A 20,518-nucleotide genomic window follows, 5' to 3' on the forward strand; every position below is an offset into this window, starting at 1 on the left:
ACGCCACATGTAAACAAGTGTACTCAGAAGGTGAACAGGAAAAACAAAGTAACAACCCTTGTCATTGAACTCCTGTACCCTCATACTTTGGTATAGAAGAGTAACTGAGGTTAGCCACGTGCTAGCCAAAAATCAAATAAATTACTTCTGAGTCTGTGGAACCAACTGACGCAGAGAGTTGATAGTAAGTTAACTCTACGAAAAGAGGCAAAGTGCTTGGAGAGTTGAGGTGCTGAAAAGAATATTCCTGGGAAGCAATAGATGTGCTCCATGGAAAGCGGTCATAAATAGCAAAAAAAATACGAGAAGAACAGGGCAACCAGAAGAAAAGCCTCAGTGTTGCACAGAGAAGTACGCAATGGAGAGTGATTGGATACATCAATCCTGAAGAATTGACTCTGATCTTTTCGGAAAAGAGGTTGAAAGCTGGAGACCACTGAGATGCCAGAGAACACTGAAGCACTGAGGCAAATTGGATAGCATGGATTGAAGATACCATGTGAGCTATGCATAAGCATAATCCCAGAGGGTCAGATATAAAGCAGCATAGTCTCAGAACAAGGTTTTATGTATGAATTCAAGAAACAAACCAGAGGACCATGCAAAAATCTTTCTCACAGCTAACCCCATTGAGGAAACTACAAATAGGGTGAAATGCAACTAAGATATTTCCTACAGAAATATAGAAGTATAATGGTAAAAAGAAGTCAACAGACCAACCACTCTGCTCCCCTGCAGCAGCCCAAAACATTTCTGCTCCAGGGAAAGGCAAGAGGAAAAGTAACGCTGCTAGACCAGTAGAAAAAGGTTGTAGCAAGAGTACATAAGATCATCAACTAAGACAAATTGTGTGATTGTTTTTTGATCCAAAAGTCATTTAAAATGAGACAGATGGTGGATCAAGATTACAGGCTTTCATTACCACCATGGAGGGGTTCATGAGGAATATTCTTACAAACATGTAAGTGTAGTACATTAGTAATAACGAATATACTCTCGATAAAAGAGGTAACACAGAAGTGACCTAGAGGTCTAGAGGTCACAACATTTAAAGTAGATTAACAAGATCCTCGCATATTGCAGAGAAGTATAACAGGTAGAACAGTAACACAGAGAATGAAGTTCGAAACAAGGCCCGAGGAACTGTGAAAAAGGTACAGCTTGATTTCGGTACTGGAACCACTTCTAATGGAACTATGAAATGCTATAAAAACTTGTATACGCTAAGTGCATCCGAGCATATCCATTTGCTCTGTCCAGAGAGTAAAATGAAACTGAAAATATGAATGTACAGCATGCCGAGCAGGAACAGGTCTAGAATTACAATCTTAATGTAGTAGGATTTTGGAAGTGTGCACTGATGTTCGAGAGCACAGGCCTCAAATTTTAGATCAAGGACATGAATTCTTCGGTCCAGAGACTCTGTTTGAGATAAACTGGAGGGAAAATGAAAAAAACATCCTAAAAAGGATGTAGTGGCCTCCCCCTCCCCAAATTCCTGGTCCTTTAGAATAAGAAAGGATATGGAGTAAAGGGTGTTGTGAATAATGTCCATTAACAATAGGAGAAACACATGTAGGGAAAATACTTGAAAGTAAGTGTATGAGCTTCCTGGAAAGTACTGTATGAACATTGATGGTACAGTGGTATGCGCATATCAGTAAAAATAACCTGGTTGATCCTGCTTTGCTGCAATGGTTATTAAAAAAAATGTTCATTGATAGTGCCGAAACACAAGGGGCACATAGTTTGGCATGGGAAAGGAATCTAACTTAACAAGCTCTACACCCATGTTAGATTCCGCCACTTATGTTTGCATGTTTGTATCAGACAACAGAAAAGACCACCTTACAGGCTGGTTAAGCATGTTGAAATGGTAACCCAGAAAATCATAGGAAAGAAGCAGAAAGCTGCTGGAAATTAAAAACCCAGAACTCAGTGCCTCAACGTGCAGAAGTGATGGAGATTAAAAATACCATTTCCCAAGGAAAATATTTAAGGTAAGTAGAAGACAAAGTCTCAAAGGAATGTTTCATCAACCTGATAAGAACAACATTAAGATCCCAAACCACTGGAGGTAGTTTGAGAGGTAGTTGGATATGTAAAAGCCCTTTCATACATCGGGAAACAAAAGATGAACAGTCAGATATTTGAACTGCAGTCAGAAGATGATGCTTCGATAATGGTCAATGCAGTAAAAGTTGGATTGGGAGCATAGGTGTCCTCCGGATACAGACCGACTCTTGAAGAACAGCTGTTCACTTCAAAGCAGGAGATCGATGGGATGAGGTATCTTGGTGTCGTGCTTTGAAATAATGGATTGATGCCTCAATGGAAAACGGTGATGAGATGAGTTAGAACGACGATGTGAAGATCGATGTTAGGAGGTAGAATGTCATCAAGAAGGAGAGCAACAATGCCTCGCAGAAGATCCATAGCCAATGGATAGCTGAAAACAGTACCATGTGGCCTCGTAGTGGTATGCTTAGGCTGGGCTGGTACCAAAGGAGTCGCTTTGTTTTTTGGTTGGTCTTTTTACCGAACTCCCCTTGGAAGAACTCATTGAGTTTCTCCCTGAAAGCATGCAGCGGTGCCGATAGTTCAACCGCCGGAACCCTCAGTGCAGCAGGTTGTCTCAGAACGGATGGAAGTGTAAATGCCTGAAAAGGCAATGCACTTTAGAAATGACAATCTGTATTGCCCATGAAGCCATGCATCAAATGGACTCAATGCTTAACTGGCAGGGTATTCTCCACTGTGATGCATCTGCATGGTAAACACATCAGTTACAGAAAGGCATGCATCAACCAGAGTTAATGCTAATATGTCACCAATGCAAGTATATGGAAGCACTGATGTCTATCAGTTCTGACAAGTCGCAGTCGCTGGAAGTCTGACCCCAGACCTAGTCGAATAAAAAACTATGACATTAATCAACAGTAGCTCTCCTCTTCTAATCTGTAGTCCCGGAGTCAGATACAGTTAGAGAAGGCAAGCTGGGGTAGATTTGAAACAAGGCTGAAAATCCATCAATGATCACAGCAGGAAGTAAGGATGGAAAATTGTGTGAAGGTTGCTGAACTTCGATTGAAGTTTGAAGAAAGTCCAAAAGTTAATTTTCCTTTTACTTTTCTAGATTATTTTACTAGATTTTCTAGATTACTTATTTTTTAAAAGAAAAAAAAGGACAGCAACTAGAAATAGTTGAAAAGTTAACAAAAAAATAGTAACGGGAAGCCAACTTGATGGAGAAACAAGAGATACGTTTTCTTCACTCCACAGAAAAGGATAAACTGACGACCTTGCAAGCTGGCTTCGGGTGGGAAGGCACTTGCATATGCACGGTGCGGGCAGTCTAAAAGCTTGTTAAAGCTTAAAGTGATTCTATACTTTTCACTGTCCGTGCTGGGGCTCCGTGAATGACGTCACCCACATGTGAGAATATGCTGCCTGCTTATCTAAGAATAAACACCCTTACAGTTTTCACTGCGTACTTCAGAAATTAAGTTTAGAAAATCTGTGTAACCAGTTCTGATCACTTCTACCACCCACTAGTCTGATGTGATTCTGTTCCACTCCTCAAGAAGGCTGGACAAACATCCTCCTATCTGATGACCCGAAGAGTGGACCTGGACCGCCATCATTTTAAAGCTCAAAGGGCTTTAGAGAGTCTTCCTTCTTGATTCCTCTCTTTCTTGTCTCCATGAAAGGAGGGCTAAAAGGACCCAAAAAATTCTGGCCTATACCATCTCATATCTCAAAAGCAACTCCCATTAGAGGACAGCTAAGCTGCTGATATAGACTTGTCCTCCTGTAGTTGAGAAGCCAGCCAAGAATGTGGGAGATGTTCAAGATTTTCAATGAACAACTTGCCCCTAAAGGGAAGCTTGCTAAACTGATCTTTAGATGCCAAATCAGCAGCCCAATTCCACAGTCATGAAAGTGCCTGGCAGTATCTGCTGAACCATACTTCTCAATGAACCCTTAACCAAACAGTACATGGCATGAGCCACATAGGCCAAACACAACTAAGTCCTAATCAAGGTCACCATAGCTTAAGTGTCCACTTCCAGATCTCAAATGGAAAGTTCTTATACCCAGCGAAGGGAAGTTCTAGCCATGTACTGTAAGAGCTGCACACAGATACCTGAAAACTTAGGGCAGTGACATCAAATGAGAGTTTTAAGGAAGCCTCTGCCTTGCAATTTTGGAACTCTTCAGAGCAGCTCCTCCTTAAAAATAAAAATGTAATGCAGCCCCTCCCCAAATGATGGCCCCTTCCGACTAAATTTAGATTGGGGAAAATCCAAGATGGCCACGAGTGTAATTTTCAATTAAAAAAAACACAGCCCCAGAAAAGCATAGAAACCCCCAGAACACAGCAACTTTGGGATTTTTTTTGGGGGGGGCTAGGGCTAACTCCCAAACTGTCCAAAATCCACTTTTGGAGACTCCCCCAAAATCACTAAAACAGGCTGTCAGCCCTGTACTCACTGTCAACCCCCTGGAAACAGACTTCCCGCAAAGTCTGCAATCTCCTGCAGTCAGAGCTGTCCCCAGGGGAACCTCTGCAGCACAAAAGCACAAATCACAAACAAAAAGTCTGAGTTGAAATTAAAAATAAACACGAGTAGAAAAGACTAGCTCCTACTGTCTAGCCTATCGGAATGCAACTGGATTCTGAATTCTTGAGGGCAGTCCTGAAGTAAGAGGGGAGGGACTGAAAACTTTATGTAAATGAGGCTTCCTACAAGCTGTCTGGCGACCATAGATGCAAAACCCACTTGTCCAAGAATAGAGCGGGATTGTACAAGAAATAGGAAATAATGGGCACCAAAGCCTCAGAAAAAATGAACTTATAACTGAAAATAAGAAAAACTAAGCAGATCAGAACCACATCTGTACAGTTCGCTTGCAGAAGGAAAAACTGAAAGGGGCACTCTACTCCACTGGGAATGAGGGAGGTGCTCAAAGCTATGAGTGACACACTTCTGCAAAGCCAGTTTGTGACAATGGATTGATCACCTAACACATGGGCTCCTGTATAGATGTAACAGATTGGGCTATTTGTAATGACAAAGAAAAGTCAACGACATATCCCATATTGTTTTATGTTATTATGAACTGAAAATGAGCAGAGAATATACTTTTGGGGGATTTTTTTTCCATTCACCAATAATAGTGTAACCAACATACATACAAGAATCATTATGGGTATGCAAATATTGGGAAAATAGTATGCTTGCTTTCCACATAGTGTGCACTATTTCAAAGTTATTTGGAAGCTGACAAGAACAAAATAGCCAAAGCAAAACCAAATACAATTAAAATTCTCATAAATGACACAGGAAATTACACAAAAAAATGTTTTAGTTGCCCCATCCTGTGTCTCAATAGCTTATTTCCCAGTCTTACTTTGCACATACTGTCCGCTCCATCAGGCCTCTAGCCATATTTTCAGCAGGAATGTTGAGAATCCAAAATGGAGACTAGAAAAATTAAAAGATTAGGTAAGCCATTTGGAATCATTTTATACTCTTGTCTTTTTCTTTTCCAAACAGGATTCATGGCTACTTGTCTGCAAACAAGACATGCAATTAAATATCAATTCCATAGATTCAAATGAATAAAAAGCAAGATTTGGTACAGAAATTTGAATATGGATATTGACTGCCAACCAATGTCTGGGTAACCTTTTTAATGCTCAACTGAAATGAACCTGTTAATTTATCTCTATAAGATAAATACAATACAGATACTTATATATAAAGTAACATAGTAAATGATGGCAGATAAAGACCTGCACAGTCCATCCAATCTGCCCAAGGGTATACCACTGAAGGAGTCTGGGACTGGTTTTCCTAAGTGTTGAACTAAGTTTTCTCTTTAATAAAATGCTGAATTATGTTTCATCGTAGACCTAACTTATCTCATGTTCTAGCCTGCCTGCACTGGGTGTTTTAGCTTGGGCATTCTAGCTTCTTATGGCTATCTCGGCATACGATATTGTATTCCGCCCTCCTGGACATGTAACAGAAAGACTGCAGGGCTTAGATAAGTGACCTGCTAGTGTGAGCTTAGGACCAATGATTGTTAAGAAAAGTAACACGTGAAAAGTTTTTTCTAAAATTCAGTTGTATAGCCAGAAGAATGTATAAATATCTCTGTAACTTCCTGGTTTCGGGACTTCTGAAACCAGCTTGGGGCTCAGGAGTCGCATACATATGCTAATAAAACCTGTTGCTTTCTTCAAGTCTCTAAGTTTTGTGGCTGCCCAAAGTGACCTTTCATTTGGCTTCCGAACAGGGACTTGAAGGTCTTTTGACCGCCGGCTACTCGATTGGTCACTTGTGTCTGGTCTGAGAACCGATCTGTCTGCAAAGCTAGCTGGTCTCTCTCCTTGGGATTGGTAGACTTCGTGGCTCTGGCCAGCTTAAGTGATTAATCGAGTCCTGGGTTAAAATGCAGGTATCTGTCTGGGGTTGGCCACCAAACTGGTAAGTGGAGAAATTGATCATTCCTCTCCTGTTTCTTTTCCGTTGCTTTAGTAAATGACTTGATCCATCACTGAAATAGCAGGGAGGGATTCTAATCTGTGGATCAGAAGTTAGACAATAGATGTAAGCTGTTTGCATTTACAGGGCTCAGCATGATTCGGATGCATCCTAAAAAAAAAAACAACACAAAACAAAACGGTGTAGGTTGAACATTTCAGGAGTCAGGAAATTGGTTAGAACTGGCTATATTTCTATTGTGCTGTATTTGTAAAGGAAGAAAATTGTACGAAAGTACAGAGATTGCTTTTTGCACGGACCGTTTATCTGCATGTATGTGTGGGTTTTTGTGTGTGCATGACATTCAAAATCCCCATCCTTTGTATTTCTATCCCGGGTTCCTTATGAATTCTGTCTGTCCAATATGAATTTTTGTTCTCCATGTTTGTTTTATAAAGTATTTTTAGAATTGTGTAATGCCCTGAATGTCTGATTAGGTGATTAATAATAATAATAATAACAGTTTATATACCGCAGGACTGTGAAGTTCTATGCAGTTTACAATGATTAGAAATGTTACAGATTGATTGAATAAACAAAGTTATAGATTGAATGAATAAACAAAGTACAGATTTGGCGACAGGTGGTTCTTGCACTTGGTTGATAGGACTAAGATTAAATAGGTTGGTTTCCTAAGTATTTCAGGAATAGATGTGTTTTCAGGCGTTTCCTGAATTCTCCATAGGTAGTAGGCACAAGCAATTGCTCAAGATCTTTACCCCATAATGCTGCTTGATGTGCGAGAAGATGTTGATGATACTTTTAAATTTACAACCTCTAACCGGTGGAGAAACGAAGTTCAGGTGTGAGCTTCGCTTGTGTAGACACAAGCGAAGCTCACACCTGAACTTCGTTTCTCTACCGGTGTAGACACAAGGTGTAGACACAAGCGAAGCTCACACCTGAACTTCGTTTCTCCACCGGTTAGAGGTTGTAAATTTAAAAGTATCATCAACATCTTCTCGCACATCAAGCAGCATTATGGGGTAAAGATCTTGAGCAATTGCTTGTGCCTACTACCTATGGAGAATTCAGGAAACGCCTGAAAACACATCTATTCCTGAAATACTTAGGAAACCAACCTATTTAATCTTAGTCCTATCAACCAAGTGCAAGAACCACCTGTCGCCAAATCTGTACTTTGTTTATTCATTCAATCTATAACTTTGTTTATTCAATCAATCTGTAACATTTCTAATCATTGTAAACTGCATAGAACTTCACAGTCCTGCGGTATATAAACTGTTATTATTATTATTAATCACCTAATCAGACATTCAGGGCATTACACAATTCTAAAAATACTTTATAAAGCCGGTGTGTTGGTTGAGAAAGAGAAAAGGTCTGTTATGTATTTAGGGGCTAAGCCATAGAGTACCTTGAAGCAAAAACAACCAAACTTGAATTTCACACGTGCCTCCATCGGTAGCCAGTGTAAAAGTCGATAAGAAGGTGTCACATGATCAAACTTCTTCAGTCCACAAAGAAGTCTAACCGCTGTATTTTGAACTAGTTGCAATCGCCACATGTACTTCTGGGGGAGTGCCAAGTAGGTGATGTTACAATAATCGAGTTGACTCAGAATAAGGGATTGTACTAGAATTCGAAATGATGAGGCATCAAAGTAAGCTCTGATGGACCAAAGTTTCCAGAGGGTGTGAAAGATTTTTCTGATCAAGGAGTCTACCTGGTCTTTCATGGTCAGGTTCTGGTCCAGTGTTACACCCAATATCTTCATAGTGGGTTGAATTGGATAACTAAGGTTGTTGATGCACATTGGTGCTTTAGTGTCGAGTGGGTATGGCGCTGCTATGAAAAATTTTGTTTTCTCTGAGTTTAGTTTTAGTCTGAATTCGGTCATCCATTGCTCCATCCGATTTAATACTTCTATTGCTTTGGGGGTGACTTCTGAGACAGAGTTGGTGAATGGGATAATTATCGTGAAGTCGTCAGCATAGCTAAATAGTTTTATCCCCAGCTGGGATAGTTGTAAACCCAATGAGGACATGTAAACATTGAAGAGCAAAGGGGATAGCAGTGATCCTTGTGGCACGCCAGATGGATTGCTCCACGTATCTGAGAGATTGTGATTGAAATGGACTTGGTATGTGCGTGATATAAGGAAACCTCGAAACCAGTTCAGTACTTCTCCTCTGATTCCGATTGTGTCTAGGCATTGTAACAGTTTTCCATGGTCCACCAATCAACTTTTAATTGCACTTGACCTAACAAAGGTGGAGGTTAAGTGCCCATCTTTTCTGTACATTGAAATACATGGTAAATCAGGATTTGCAGACCTGGTTCAGGGTAATAGTGACAATGTGTGTGAATGTATCTTTTAAACCTAAGGAAATTCTGAAAAGTACTACATCTGTAATTTGATCTCTTTCATCTTTAAGCAACTCTCCTCTGTGAAATTCTAAAGGGAGGGGGAGTAAGTCTCTCCTGCTTCACTTTTACCACAGGGATACGAATTTAATAGCACTGAGACGCATGTTGATTGTAACAAAAAAGGTTTAAAGTTGTGTATATGGATTAAAGTTGTGTAATATGGATTAAAGTTGTGTATATGTGAGTACAGTAAAACCTTGGTTTGCGAGCATAATTTGTTCTAGAAACATGCTTGTAGTCCAGGGCACTCTTGTATCAAGGCGAGTTTTCCCATAGGAAATAATGGAAACTCAGACGATTTGTTCCACAACCCAAAACTTTAATACATATTTGTATTGCAAGACCTCGCTCGTTTGGAACAGTCACTGCACTCCTGCAGTGTCATAGAGAGTTGTGATAACACTGCACAACAATTTTTTGGTTAAGTCTTGATTCCTGAAAAGTTTTTGGTGATTATGACAGGTACCAACTTGGTATGCTCAAATATGGTTTTGGTTTTACTGCATCACGTAAGAACTATGAGAAATAGACATTTTTATGTTTACTGACAATAAAATATATAGTCAAGTTTACGTTTCGCACAAGCGACTAAATGAAACAGAATTAAAAGTGTTTTGCTCCCGAGTTTCTTTTATATTCAGTGTCTGGTGCATCACGTTGTAGCATCCAACAATAGTCGGCAAGCATTGACGGATTCCAATTGCCCTGGTATCGTTTCTCCATCGTAGCTATGTCTTGATGAAACCTTTCACCGTGCTCGTCACTCACAGCACCGAGATTTGCGGGGAAGAAGTCCAAGTGTGAATGGAGGAAATGAATCTTGAGTGACATATTGCACTTCATTCTCTTGTATGCTTTGAGAAGTTTGTCTACCAGCTGAATGTAGTTTGGGGCTCTGTAATTGCCCAGAAAATTGTCAACAACGTCTTTCAAGGCTTTCCAGCCAATTTTTTCCGGCCCAACTAACAGATCTTCAAATCGCTTGTCACTCATAACATGTCTGATCTGGGGGCCAACAAAAATACCCTCTTTGATCTTGGCATCAGTTATTCTTGGGAACATCTGTCTTAAATAACGAAAACCTTCCCCTTCCTTGTTCATTGCTTTCACAAAATTCTTCATGAGTCCCAGTTTAATGTGAAGAGGAGGCAAAAATATCTTTGTCGGGTCAACAAGCGATTCATGTGCTACATTTTTCTGTCCTGGAACTAACTTTTTACGGAGTGGCCAGTTCTTTCTAGAATAGTGCGACTCTCTGTCTCGGCTGTCCCATTCGCAGATGAAACAGCAGTACTTTGTATAGCCAAGCTGCAGTCCTAGTAACAGAGCAACGACTTTGAGGTCTCCACAGATATTCCAGTTATACCTGGTATACTGGACATACTTTAGTAACATTTCCATATTCTCATATGTTTCTTTCATATGTGCTGCATAGCCAACAGGTACTGAAGGATAAACGTTGCCATTGTGCAACAGAACAGCTTTCAGGCTTAACATTGACGAATCAATGAAAAGAAACAGCTTTCAGGCTTAACATTGACGAATCAATGAAAAGACGCCACTCTTCCGGGTTGTGATCACAACCAAAGACCGAGAACAATCCTTCAATGTCACAACAGAAACAGAGACTGTCGACTTGTGCAAAAAATTTGGTTATATCATGATGCCGGTCTCGAAACACAGAAATTTTCGTACCTGGTGATAGCAAACACCATTCCTGCAGTCTCGAACCTAGCAGCTCAGCTTTTGCTTTTGACAGACCCAAATCTCTGACCAAATCGTTCAATTCGGACTGTGTTATCAGATGTGGATCGCCTGATGAGGATGGTTCAAAATCCGGGTCAATGTCACTGTTAGAACCCTGCACTGCAGTTTCTTCATCTGGTTCGTCTAAGGTCCAATCCTCTGGTGGTTTCGGAACTGGAAGACTGTCATCATGTGGCATGGGTCTCATTGCTGAAGGCAGATTAGGATATTCAATTGACTTCTTGTTTTTGGCAGAGAAACCAGACACATTAGTCAAACAGAAATAACAGTCCGTCACATGGTCTTTCTGTTCTCGCCATATCATCGGAACAGCAAATGGCATCGTCTTTCGAGTACCTCTGAGCCAGGCTCTCAGACTAACAGCACATGTCGCACAGCAAATGTGAGGCGCCCATTGCTTGTCTTGATCACCTATTTTGCAGCCAAAATACAGATGATAGGCTTTCTTTACAAGGGCAGTCATCGAACGTCTCTGAGGCGTAAGTGTATATTCCCCACAGATATAGCAGAATGTGTCGCGGCTGTTACGACACCGACGAGACATATTGCCCGACACCAAAACGTCTATAGCATCAAGCTTACTTACTGTTATATTGCTACAGCTACTATACTACTATACTTTACTATACTGATACTATATACACACACGGACTATCTATATTAACCAAATGAGCAGGATCGGTGTATGGAAGCCACCATTATAGCATGGTGAGACAGCGCAAGCTCGTTCAGACCTGCCCAGACATGCCCAGGATGTCATCTTCCATAAAACAGCTTCCAACCTGGCTAGATTTTATGCATGGACATACCCAGGCGGCACAAACCGTTGTTGATAAGACACTTATGGGAGAAAAAATTGTTTGCATCCAAATATAAGAAAAAATCACGACAAAATTGAAGATTTCTCTGAAATGGTACGTGATGGGTAATTTTTGATGTAATATTCATGATCAGCACCCAAAATTCTATAAGAAACACCCAGCAGTGTTCAGGAAGCAAAAACTTTGTTGTGCAGTGTAATGTGATGCTCGTATACTGTATGTACTTGTATTGCAAGACGTTGCTGGTAAATCAAGTTAAAATTTAATAAAATGTTTTGCTTATCTTGCAGAACACTTGCATACCAAGTTATTTGCAATCCAAAATTTTACTGTATTTTCCAATCTTTGTTTTTGTATTTCTTTTTATAAATCATGTAAGCTTAGTATAAGAATATAACTTTTAGGTATAAGAATGTAATTTTTAGGAATGCTTTTGTATGGAAGTAAATATTTTTGCCAGTCAGATGATAGTGAAGGGACTGCCGCTTTAGAGCATGCTTGTGTCAGACTACCCTGCTTAGTGGGTGGACCCAGAGCTGAATTTTACTTAATTTTTACGTCAGCTCTTTGGGGTAGGAACCTGATATAGAATAGGGATTGAGAACAATTCTTATGTGCTAGTAGACAGTTTACTTGAGTTTTTTAGATAGTGGGTCTGCCTTTTCAATTTTCCTGTGGCCATATTTACACTGATTTCAAGTATGCCTTCCTCGTGTCACCTACCTTGGCTTTCATATCTCCCAGGGTACTCGGTCCCTTCCTCGCACCCAGGTCCAGGCCGTCTATAGTCTCCCTGTCCCTGATAACCGCAAGGCTCTGCACACCTTCCTCAGTATTGCAGGATACTGTCACATCTGGATCCCTAATTTCTCTATCATTGCCCGCCCTCTGTATGATTCCACCAAAGGCGCGGACTCAGCCCCTTTTGTCTGGACCCAACTCCAGGATCGGGCTATCCGCTGCCTGCAAAACTTCTGACTCAGGCTCCTGCCCTTGGCCTTCCTGACCCCTCCACACCTTTTCAGCTCTATGTTCATGAAGGGTCCGGTATCGCAGTCAGGGTCCTTGCCCAGTTCCTTGGCTCCTGGCGTAGGCCCATTGCCTATCTCTCTCGACAACTGGATCCTGTTGCTGCCAGGTGGCCTCCCTGCCTTCGGGCCATTGCCACCATCTCAGATCTCATACAGCACGCTAACAAACTCGCTTTCGGCCAGCTTATTGACCTCTTTGTCCCGCACTGTGTGACCCCTCTTCTAGAACATAAAGGCTCCCAGTGGCTCACGAATGAGCGCCTCCTTAAATACTAAGCCCTTCTTTGTGAAAACCCTCAGGTCTCTCTTGTTGTCTCTTCCCTCCTTGATCCCTCCACTCTCCTTCTCGTCTCCTCCCAGCCGGTCGTGCACAACTGCCTTGCCACCGTTGACTTCGTTTATTCTTCCCATCCTGGTCTCACTGACATCCCACTCCGGGACTCTGATCTCACTCTTTTCACGGATGGCAGTTCGTCTGTCACCCCTTCTGATGCCGTATCGTTGGCTACACAGTGGTCTCTGCCGCTTCCCCTTTTCCTCATGGGCCCCCTGCCCTCTGGCACTTCCGCCCAAGAAGCTGAGCTGTAGCCCTCACTTCTACCCTGCGCCCTTCTGCCTCTCAGTCTTGCAACATCTACACTGACTCCAAATATGCTTTTCTTACCTTGCATGCCCCTAGGGCCATCTGGAAACATCGAGGTTTCGTTACAGCCTCCGGCCGCCTGATCCATTATGCTCCCCTCATTCTTGACCTCCTCGAGGCCATCAAATTGCCCTCCCATGTTGCGGTTATGCCCTGTCGAGCCCACCGTCGTGTCACTGATCTCGTCTCCCATGGCAATGCCCTTGCCAACCGTACAGCCCGAGCTGCCAGCTTCTGTCCCTTTCTTCGGCTCCTCTGTACACAATCATTCCTTTTCTGGACACCCTTACACCCCAGTACACTTCTCAGGAACAGACTTGGGCCCACACTCTTTCGGGCCAGTCTGTCCTGAAAGGGGGGTGGATACAAATATGCGCCAATTCAAGTGCCAATCCAGACCCACACACTGATACTTCAAACGCAAGCACAGCGGGTACCCTCATATTCATTCCTCAATACCTGGCCCTCACGATTGTCAAAAGATGCTATGATCTGGCGCACTCTGGAGAACCAGCTATGAAAATGACTCTCAAGAGACATTTCTTTATCAATCACCTTGACCAGCTAGTCCGGAATATGGTCCAACAGTGTGTTGTCGGTTCTAGAACAAATTCCCCAATCAGACGATTGCCACCTCTTGGACACTAACCCATTGGAACACATTCGATGCAGGTCCTATCTGTAGATTTTACCCACATGCCCACTTCCCGTTCCCTCATTCACCTCCTAGTCTTCACAGACACCCTGACTAGATGGGTCGAAGCCTTCCTTACTTGCACTGAACGCGCCAGGGACGTAACCAAACACCTTCTGAATTATATAATTCCGTGCTGCGGTCTCCTCGTTTTCATAGGCAGCGACAACGGCCCCGTCTTCATTGCTGATGTCGTCCAACAAACTGCTCAGGCCCTCCAAATTGAATGGAAATTATATGCTGCTTACCACCCCCAGAGCTGAACCCTTAAGACCCTTCTCACCAAACGAATTGAAGAAACTAATCTGTCTTGTTGCCTTCTGTTCTTTTCCAGATCAGATGTACCCTGTCAAAATCCACTAAACAGTCCCCGTTTCAGCTCATGTTTGGCCACCTACCGTTCATCATGAACCCAGACCCTGGTTCTTTTGCTACTCTAGGATCAGATATCTTCCAGAGTCAGATCCAATTCTTAGCTAAAGCCCTTCAAGAGCTCCACAAATGGGTCCTGGAAAGGGCCCCACTACCGATAGCCACGCACGTTCATGGGTATGTCCCATGGGTATGGCTAAAACTTGGAAGTCAGACCCCCTGGAAGTCATGGGTATGGCTAAAACTTGGAAGTCGGACCCCCTGAAACCTAGATGGATAGGTCCTTTTACTGTCCTAATTTCTTCTCTCACATTTGTCAAGGTGTCCGGACATGAAACTTGGTTCCACTACAACACGGATCTTCAGCTAAAGCTTTCTAAGACCTCAAAAGTTCTGAATATTTAACACTGTACTTAGCAGGTGTTCTGAATATAATTCTTTACAAGTGTTTGAGTTTAATTGACTGCTTGTGGTTCACCACTGCCTTTAGCAAGTGTCTTGAGTATAACTGTTTGAAGTTTTCTAAGTTGTGCCTGAAAGAAAAATGAGCTTCCTATGTTAGCATTGTAGGCACCTTTTGTCTTATATATATCTGATATTTGTGTTGCCCTCACTGCCTTATGCTTCTTTTTTCTGTAGTTCTTTCCTGGAGGTGTCTTGGGCTTCAGTCGAATGAGAGAAGCAAAAGAGCTCTCATGTTCCGAGAGACGCTTAGTAGCCGCTCCAATGGAATCATCAAATAATTCATTACCCTGACAAGGTAAGTTGGCCAATCGATCTTGAAGATTGGGATCCATGTCAACAATACGTAGCCAAGCCAGTCTATGCATGGCTACAGCAAAGGCAGATATTCGAGATGATAATTCAAAAGCATCATAGGAAGCCTGTAGCATGAAGAGTCTCAACTCAGAAAGAGTCTTGAAGATTTGCTTAAACTCTGAAAGACATGGTTTGGAAATGTCAGGATAAAAGGAAGGTAACAATTTCAAAAAATGGTTGAAATAGGTAGTAAAAATGTAATTATAATTAAGAATCCTGTTTGCCATCATCGAGTTTTGGTATAAATGGCAGCCAAACTTGTCCATTGTACGACCCTCCCTGCCTGGGGGTACTGCAGCATAAAGCTTGGAAGGATGAGCTTTTTTCAAAGATGATTCCACCACCAGGGACTGCTGGGATAATTGAGATTTTTCAAATCCCTTACAGGGAACAGTACGGTATCTGGATTCCAATTTGAATGGAATAGCAGTAATAGAATAAAGAGTTTCCATATTCCTGATGAAAGTTTGTTTAAGGACTGGAGTCATAGGTAATCTCAAAGACTCTTTGAGAGGATGAGAAAGTTCCATGTCTGCTAAGTATTCTGGAGTATACTTAGAATCAGAATGAAGATCCAGCTTGAGGGCCTGTCACATATCAAAAACAAACTTAGCAAAAGAAGTAGATTTTGAGGTGGAGGACTCATCTGGAGAAGGAGTACGAGACCTTGGAGCCACAGAGTAGGAGGGAGACGCCTCTCTAGAGTATTGAGACAAAGGTTCAGAGTCAAGACGCATGGTAATTGAAGAAGCTGCACTGTCTACCTGAGGTGGAGTCATGGAATGTTTGCGCTTCAGACTCCTCACTGGTGATGTTCCCGGAGTTCGAGGCACAGAATGTGTCGAGGCAGGAGGAGAAGAGTCTCGTACAGTCGGCTTCGATGGCGGAGTCCTTGATCTTGAGAAACTCCGAGTCGAGGCCTCTCAAGATTGAGAATTATGTTTAGCTGTGGACACAGACGCTTCGGTATCCATAGAGGCCTCTGTACAAAGCTTCCAAGAAAAATGTCTCGAATGCCTCGAGCAATGCTTCAGGCGAGGCAGGAGACACTTTGATGGAGGCTCAGGTGAAGAGTCACTGGAAGAGAGTCGCTTCGGCTTACGAGACCTGCCATGAGGCAAAACCACTGGAGGATCAGATTGATGCTCAGGCTGGTCCCTAGGATGGAACAAGTTGAGCCACTATCGAGGAAATCTGTGTGCTTAAGATTGTCTTCAACATGTCCTCAAACATCGGCACCGAGACAACAGGATCCGGTCTCGTAGGTGCAACAGTGCACTCCAAAGAGGGCGACCTCGAAGATGGGTATTCCCTACTCTTGGAGACACGCTTAGGAGGAGGTCTCAAGGAGGATTCTGGTGGCTTCTTAGGCACGGTACCTGAAATAGAGACAGGAGACTTACCCAGCGAGGACATCTTCACCTGAGGCATCGTTGAGGCCTTCAAGACCGAAGTCGAGGCCTTAGTAGGTATGAAAGCCAGGGTCGAGGTCGAGGCCTTCGAGACCGAGGCAGCTGTCGAAGTCAAGGGGAGGCCTTCGAGACCGAGGCCACAATGGAAGACGGGGTCTTTGAAACCGAGTCTGACCCTGGGGCCAAGGTTGAGGCCTTTTCAGGGGCTTGCTCCATGCCACCAAAAAGTTGCTTGAACTGGTCGACGACGAAAGGCCCTAGACTGAAGAGTCCAACAGCAGGAACAATCTTCAGGGGAATGAGAAGGCCCCAAACAACCCAAACACCGAGAATGAGGGTCGGTGATGAAAATTGTCTTTTTATACTGGTGACAGTGTTTAAACCCGGTAAGGGGCCGGGACATAGAAAAAATAAAGTCCGTGTCGAACGATACGAGCAATTGAGCCTAGGCGCAAAGCCCGCTGACCGGACGAAAAAAGAAGAAAAAAAGAAAAGTCTTTTATATTTTTAAAAAATTTTGTTAAAGAAGAAAATAAACGCACAGCGACCAAAAAATAAAACAAAAATCATCCGCGGTGAGAGAAGGCACGAAGTTTGCTGCAGAGCGAAGATGAAGAGGACTTCTTGGCTCCGCGGAAAACATTGGACTGAGGATTCTCACAGGAGATGCGCCCCCTAGTTCGGGCGGGAAGGCACTCGGAAGCTCTTATAAAGATCTTCAAGCAAGTCTGCTTTCGAGGCTGTCCGCTGCGGGGCTCCATTGGTGACGTCACCCATGTGTGAGAATATGCTGCCTGCTTGTCCTGGGATAACATTTATTTTCAGTTAGCAACTGTTCTACACTGAACAAATATAAATGTCTGCATAAAACTGATTTGGTTATTAACTTACTTGAATGTCCTGTTCACTGCTGAGCTGACCACCACAGAGAGACAGCAAGGATTTTATTTCCTACAAGTAAAATAGCATATGATGATAAAAGTAAAGCAGAAAGTTTCTAATGAAACACAAATGGATCTTGAATAACTGAAGCCAAACAAACAGGAAATGTCCCAACAACAGGGACAATGCAAAAAAGGAAAAGGGAGAGAAAGATGCTTCCACTTTTAAACTGAGGTATAACAGTAGCTTTTATTCAGAGGTAAGTGTTTTGGTGAGTAAACGCCTTCCTCAGGGATCTAAAATGAATAAAAAATAAATATAGGAGACATAAAAATTCTAATACATAACTAAAACTCCAAGAAAATAGCAATAAATAAGAAACAGATGCTCTATGTCAGTGCTGTGCCAACACAGGGTCACTTTGCAGGTTTATAATCATAAATTAAGAAACATTGGGGTCCTTTTACTAAGGCACGCTAGCCGTTTTAGCATGCACTAAACGCTAACGTATCCATTATACTCTATGGATGTGTTAGCATTTAGCGCAGTGGTTCCCAACCCTGTCCTAGAGGACCACCAGGCCAATCGGGTTTTCAGGCTAGCCCTAATATGCATGGAGCCGATTTGCAAGCCTGTCACTTCCATTATATGCAAATCTCTCTCATACATATTCATTAGGGCTAGCCTGAAAACCCGATTGGCCTGGTGGTCCTCCAGGACAGGGTTGGGAACCACTGATTTAGCGCACACTAAAACGGCTAGCATGCCTTAGTAAAAGAGGGGGATTATTACTATAGTACACTTTAAATCATTATTCTCCAATTATAAAATTGCAAGAACAGCTAATCATAAAGTATACATATGTTATATCATATACTAGGAATTTATCTTGTTGGGCAGACTGGATGGATCATGAAGGTTTTTAATCTACCATCATCTACTATATAAGACCCAGTTCAAACTAGAAAGATGGCATCAAACCACTAGAAGGCACTTATAAAGCCAATCAACCATATGGGCCAACCCCATCTTTTTCAGCATACATATCAACCCCTTTGTGAGCGAATCTATAGGATGCTACCACTCCCCCTGCTGGATACTCCATCACAGGGTTAGAGCCACCTTAATACCGTATATGTAGATCCTCCCTAGGGAGAAATGACATGGGAAGGGAGGAATCAAGAAAGCAGCTGTCAGGAAGAATAAAAAGCAGGGTCAGAACTGGGGTGAAGAAGCCCAGGGGAGAAGATGGAAAGAGTGATCCCAATATACGCCTTCATTACATACAATTACTATGTATCCTGCTTGGCTGAGGTAAGCAAACTATTTTTTGATGAGTACTTGTGAGTCACATTCTACAGTCTGTCTGGGGCCAGACCTAGTTACCAGAGTGATAAGACACTGTTCAACTCGTGTTTGGGGTGTGGCAGTTACCAGCCACAGTCAGTGGCTGACATCGGGGAATACTTCCGGTCGGCTATGTGTGCTGGGGCAGTGCAGGCAGGAAATAGAAGACGAGCCTCGCGGCTCGAGCTCCATTTGGCTGAGAAAGTTGCTGGTAATTTGCTTGCAGATGAGGGCTGGGAGGCAAACGTAGAACGCAAAAGGGGGGAGGGAGTGCATTTTTGGACACAAGGCATTAACTTGGGAAAGAGGATGGAAGAAGTGCGGGAAAGAGATGCTGAGGTGGGGGATGGAGTGCGTTTTGGACACAAGGCATGAACTTGGGAAAGAGGATGGAAGAAGGGAGGGAAAGAGATGCTGAGGTGGGGGAGGGAGTGTGTTTTGGACACAAGACATGAACTTAGGAGAGAGGAAGGGAGGGAAAGAGATGGTTGTGTATACGGGAATGGAAGAAAGGAGAATTTTTGGTCATAGGCAGGGAGTGGAGTACAGATGAGAGGGAGAAATATTGTGGTGGAAAGAGAACAGTGGGACAGATTGAAATGGATGCAAGAGGGAGGAATGTTGGACATCGTGGTGAAGGGAATGGAGGGAGAGATGTGGCATGGTGCTGGAGAGGGGTGAGTGAAGGAGAAATGTTGGGCATGGGGCTGGTGGGCAGGCACAAAAGATGAGAAAGGGATCAATGCTGGACCATGGTAGGAGGAACCAATGGACAGCAACAGAAGAATTTACAGAAGATGGGAAAGCAGAAAAAAGAAACTGGGACCAACTATGGAAAAATAAGTCTCCAGACAACAAAGGTAAAAAATGGAATTTATTGACTAAAATATGTTAGCTTTGGGAAATGTATATAGCAGATGTCTTTGTATTGTGTTCAAAAGAAAAGGAAATGCATTTCTGGTTTTATTTCTACAGTGTTGTAGTACTTGCTGACCCTTGTTGTGACTGGTGGGGATCCCCAAGCACTGCCAGCAGAGGACCTCCTCTAGAGACAGCCAGAACTCCCCTCCACCAAGCACAGCAACATCCATGAGCCACTGAGGTGCCAACATCTGTGACTCAGGGACGCTACTGCTGCCTGCCAAGCTTGGCAAAAGGGACCCCGGCCAACTGCAAAGAAAGTCCTCAGCAGACAGTTTGGGGGTTCTCATCAGCTGAGTATTTATATTTTATATTTACATTAGAGGCTCTGGTAGAAACCCATTTACAAAGTATGTATTCTTCCCAATTAATATTTCTAAATTAATAAAGTCTCTTTGCTTATTTGTAAATGGGTCTCTACCAGAGCCTTTAATTCAGTAGCATAATTAAATGAAATAACTATTTCTGAAGTTTATAGGGACGGGCAGGGACGGAGGGGATTCCTTGCGGGTTTGGAGGGATTCCTCACGGGGACGAGTGGAATTAACATAAGAACATAAGAAGTGCCTCTGCTGGGTCAGACCAGAGGTCCATCGTGTCCAGCAGTCCGCTTGCTCTGCGGCCCATCAGGTCTAGGACCTGCATAGTAGTCTTCTTTATGTACCCCTCTATCCCTTCAATCCTTTTTTTTTTTTTCCTACCTTATCTATAGTTCTGGAGAATTTTCAGCCTTCCAGTTGTGGGGAGGGCTCCTGTATAGGGAATATTGGGATGAAGGGGTCTGCATTAAACGTAGGCAACTTGTGGCACCAACACTGTGGCGGTCCCGAATTGTTCAATGTGCACAGAAAGACTCAGAAGGGG

At 42.8% G+C, this 20,518-nt stretch overlaps 1 protein-coding gene across 5 annotated transcripts in view; it reads right to left on the reverse strand.

Moving 5' to 3' along the window:
- The window catches only part of TRMT11 (tRNA methyltransferase 11 homolog), a 177,133-nt gene that overhangs the window by 152,027 nt on the left and 4,588 nt on the right, over positions 1 to 20,518 (reverse strand). For 4 of the 5 annotated variants that reach the window (XM_033937105.1, XM_033937103.1, XM_033937102.1 and 1 more), the window contains exons 2-3: positions 17,396 to 17,455; positions 5,416 to 5,489 (exon numbers count right to left, since the gene is read on the reverse strand). In XM_033937105.1, coding sequence (XP_033792996.1) covers positions 5,416 to 5,489; positions 17,396 to 17,455 — 134 coding nt within the window. The remainder of the gene's footprint in view (positions 1 to 5,415; positions 5,490 to 17,395; positions 17,456 to 20,518) is intronic. The other variant, XM_033937104.1, reaches the window with a different exon arrangement.

This window comes from Geotrypetes seraphini, chromosome 3 (assembly GCF_902459505.1).
Source record: "Geotrypetes seraphini chromosome 3, aGeoSer1.1, whole genome shotgun sequence".
In the NCBI taxonomy this organism is placed as follows: Eukaryota; Metazoa; Chordata; class Amphibia; order Gymnophiona; family Dermophiidae; genus Geotrypetes; species Geotrypetes seraphini.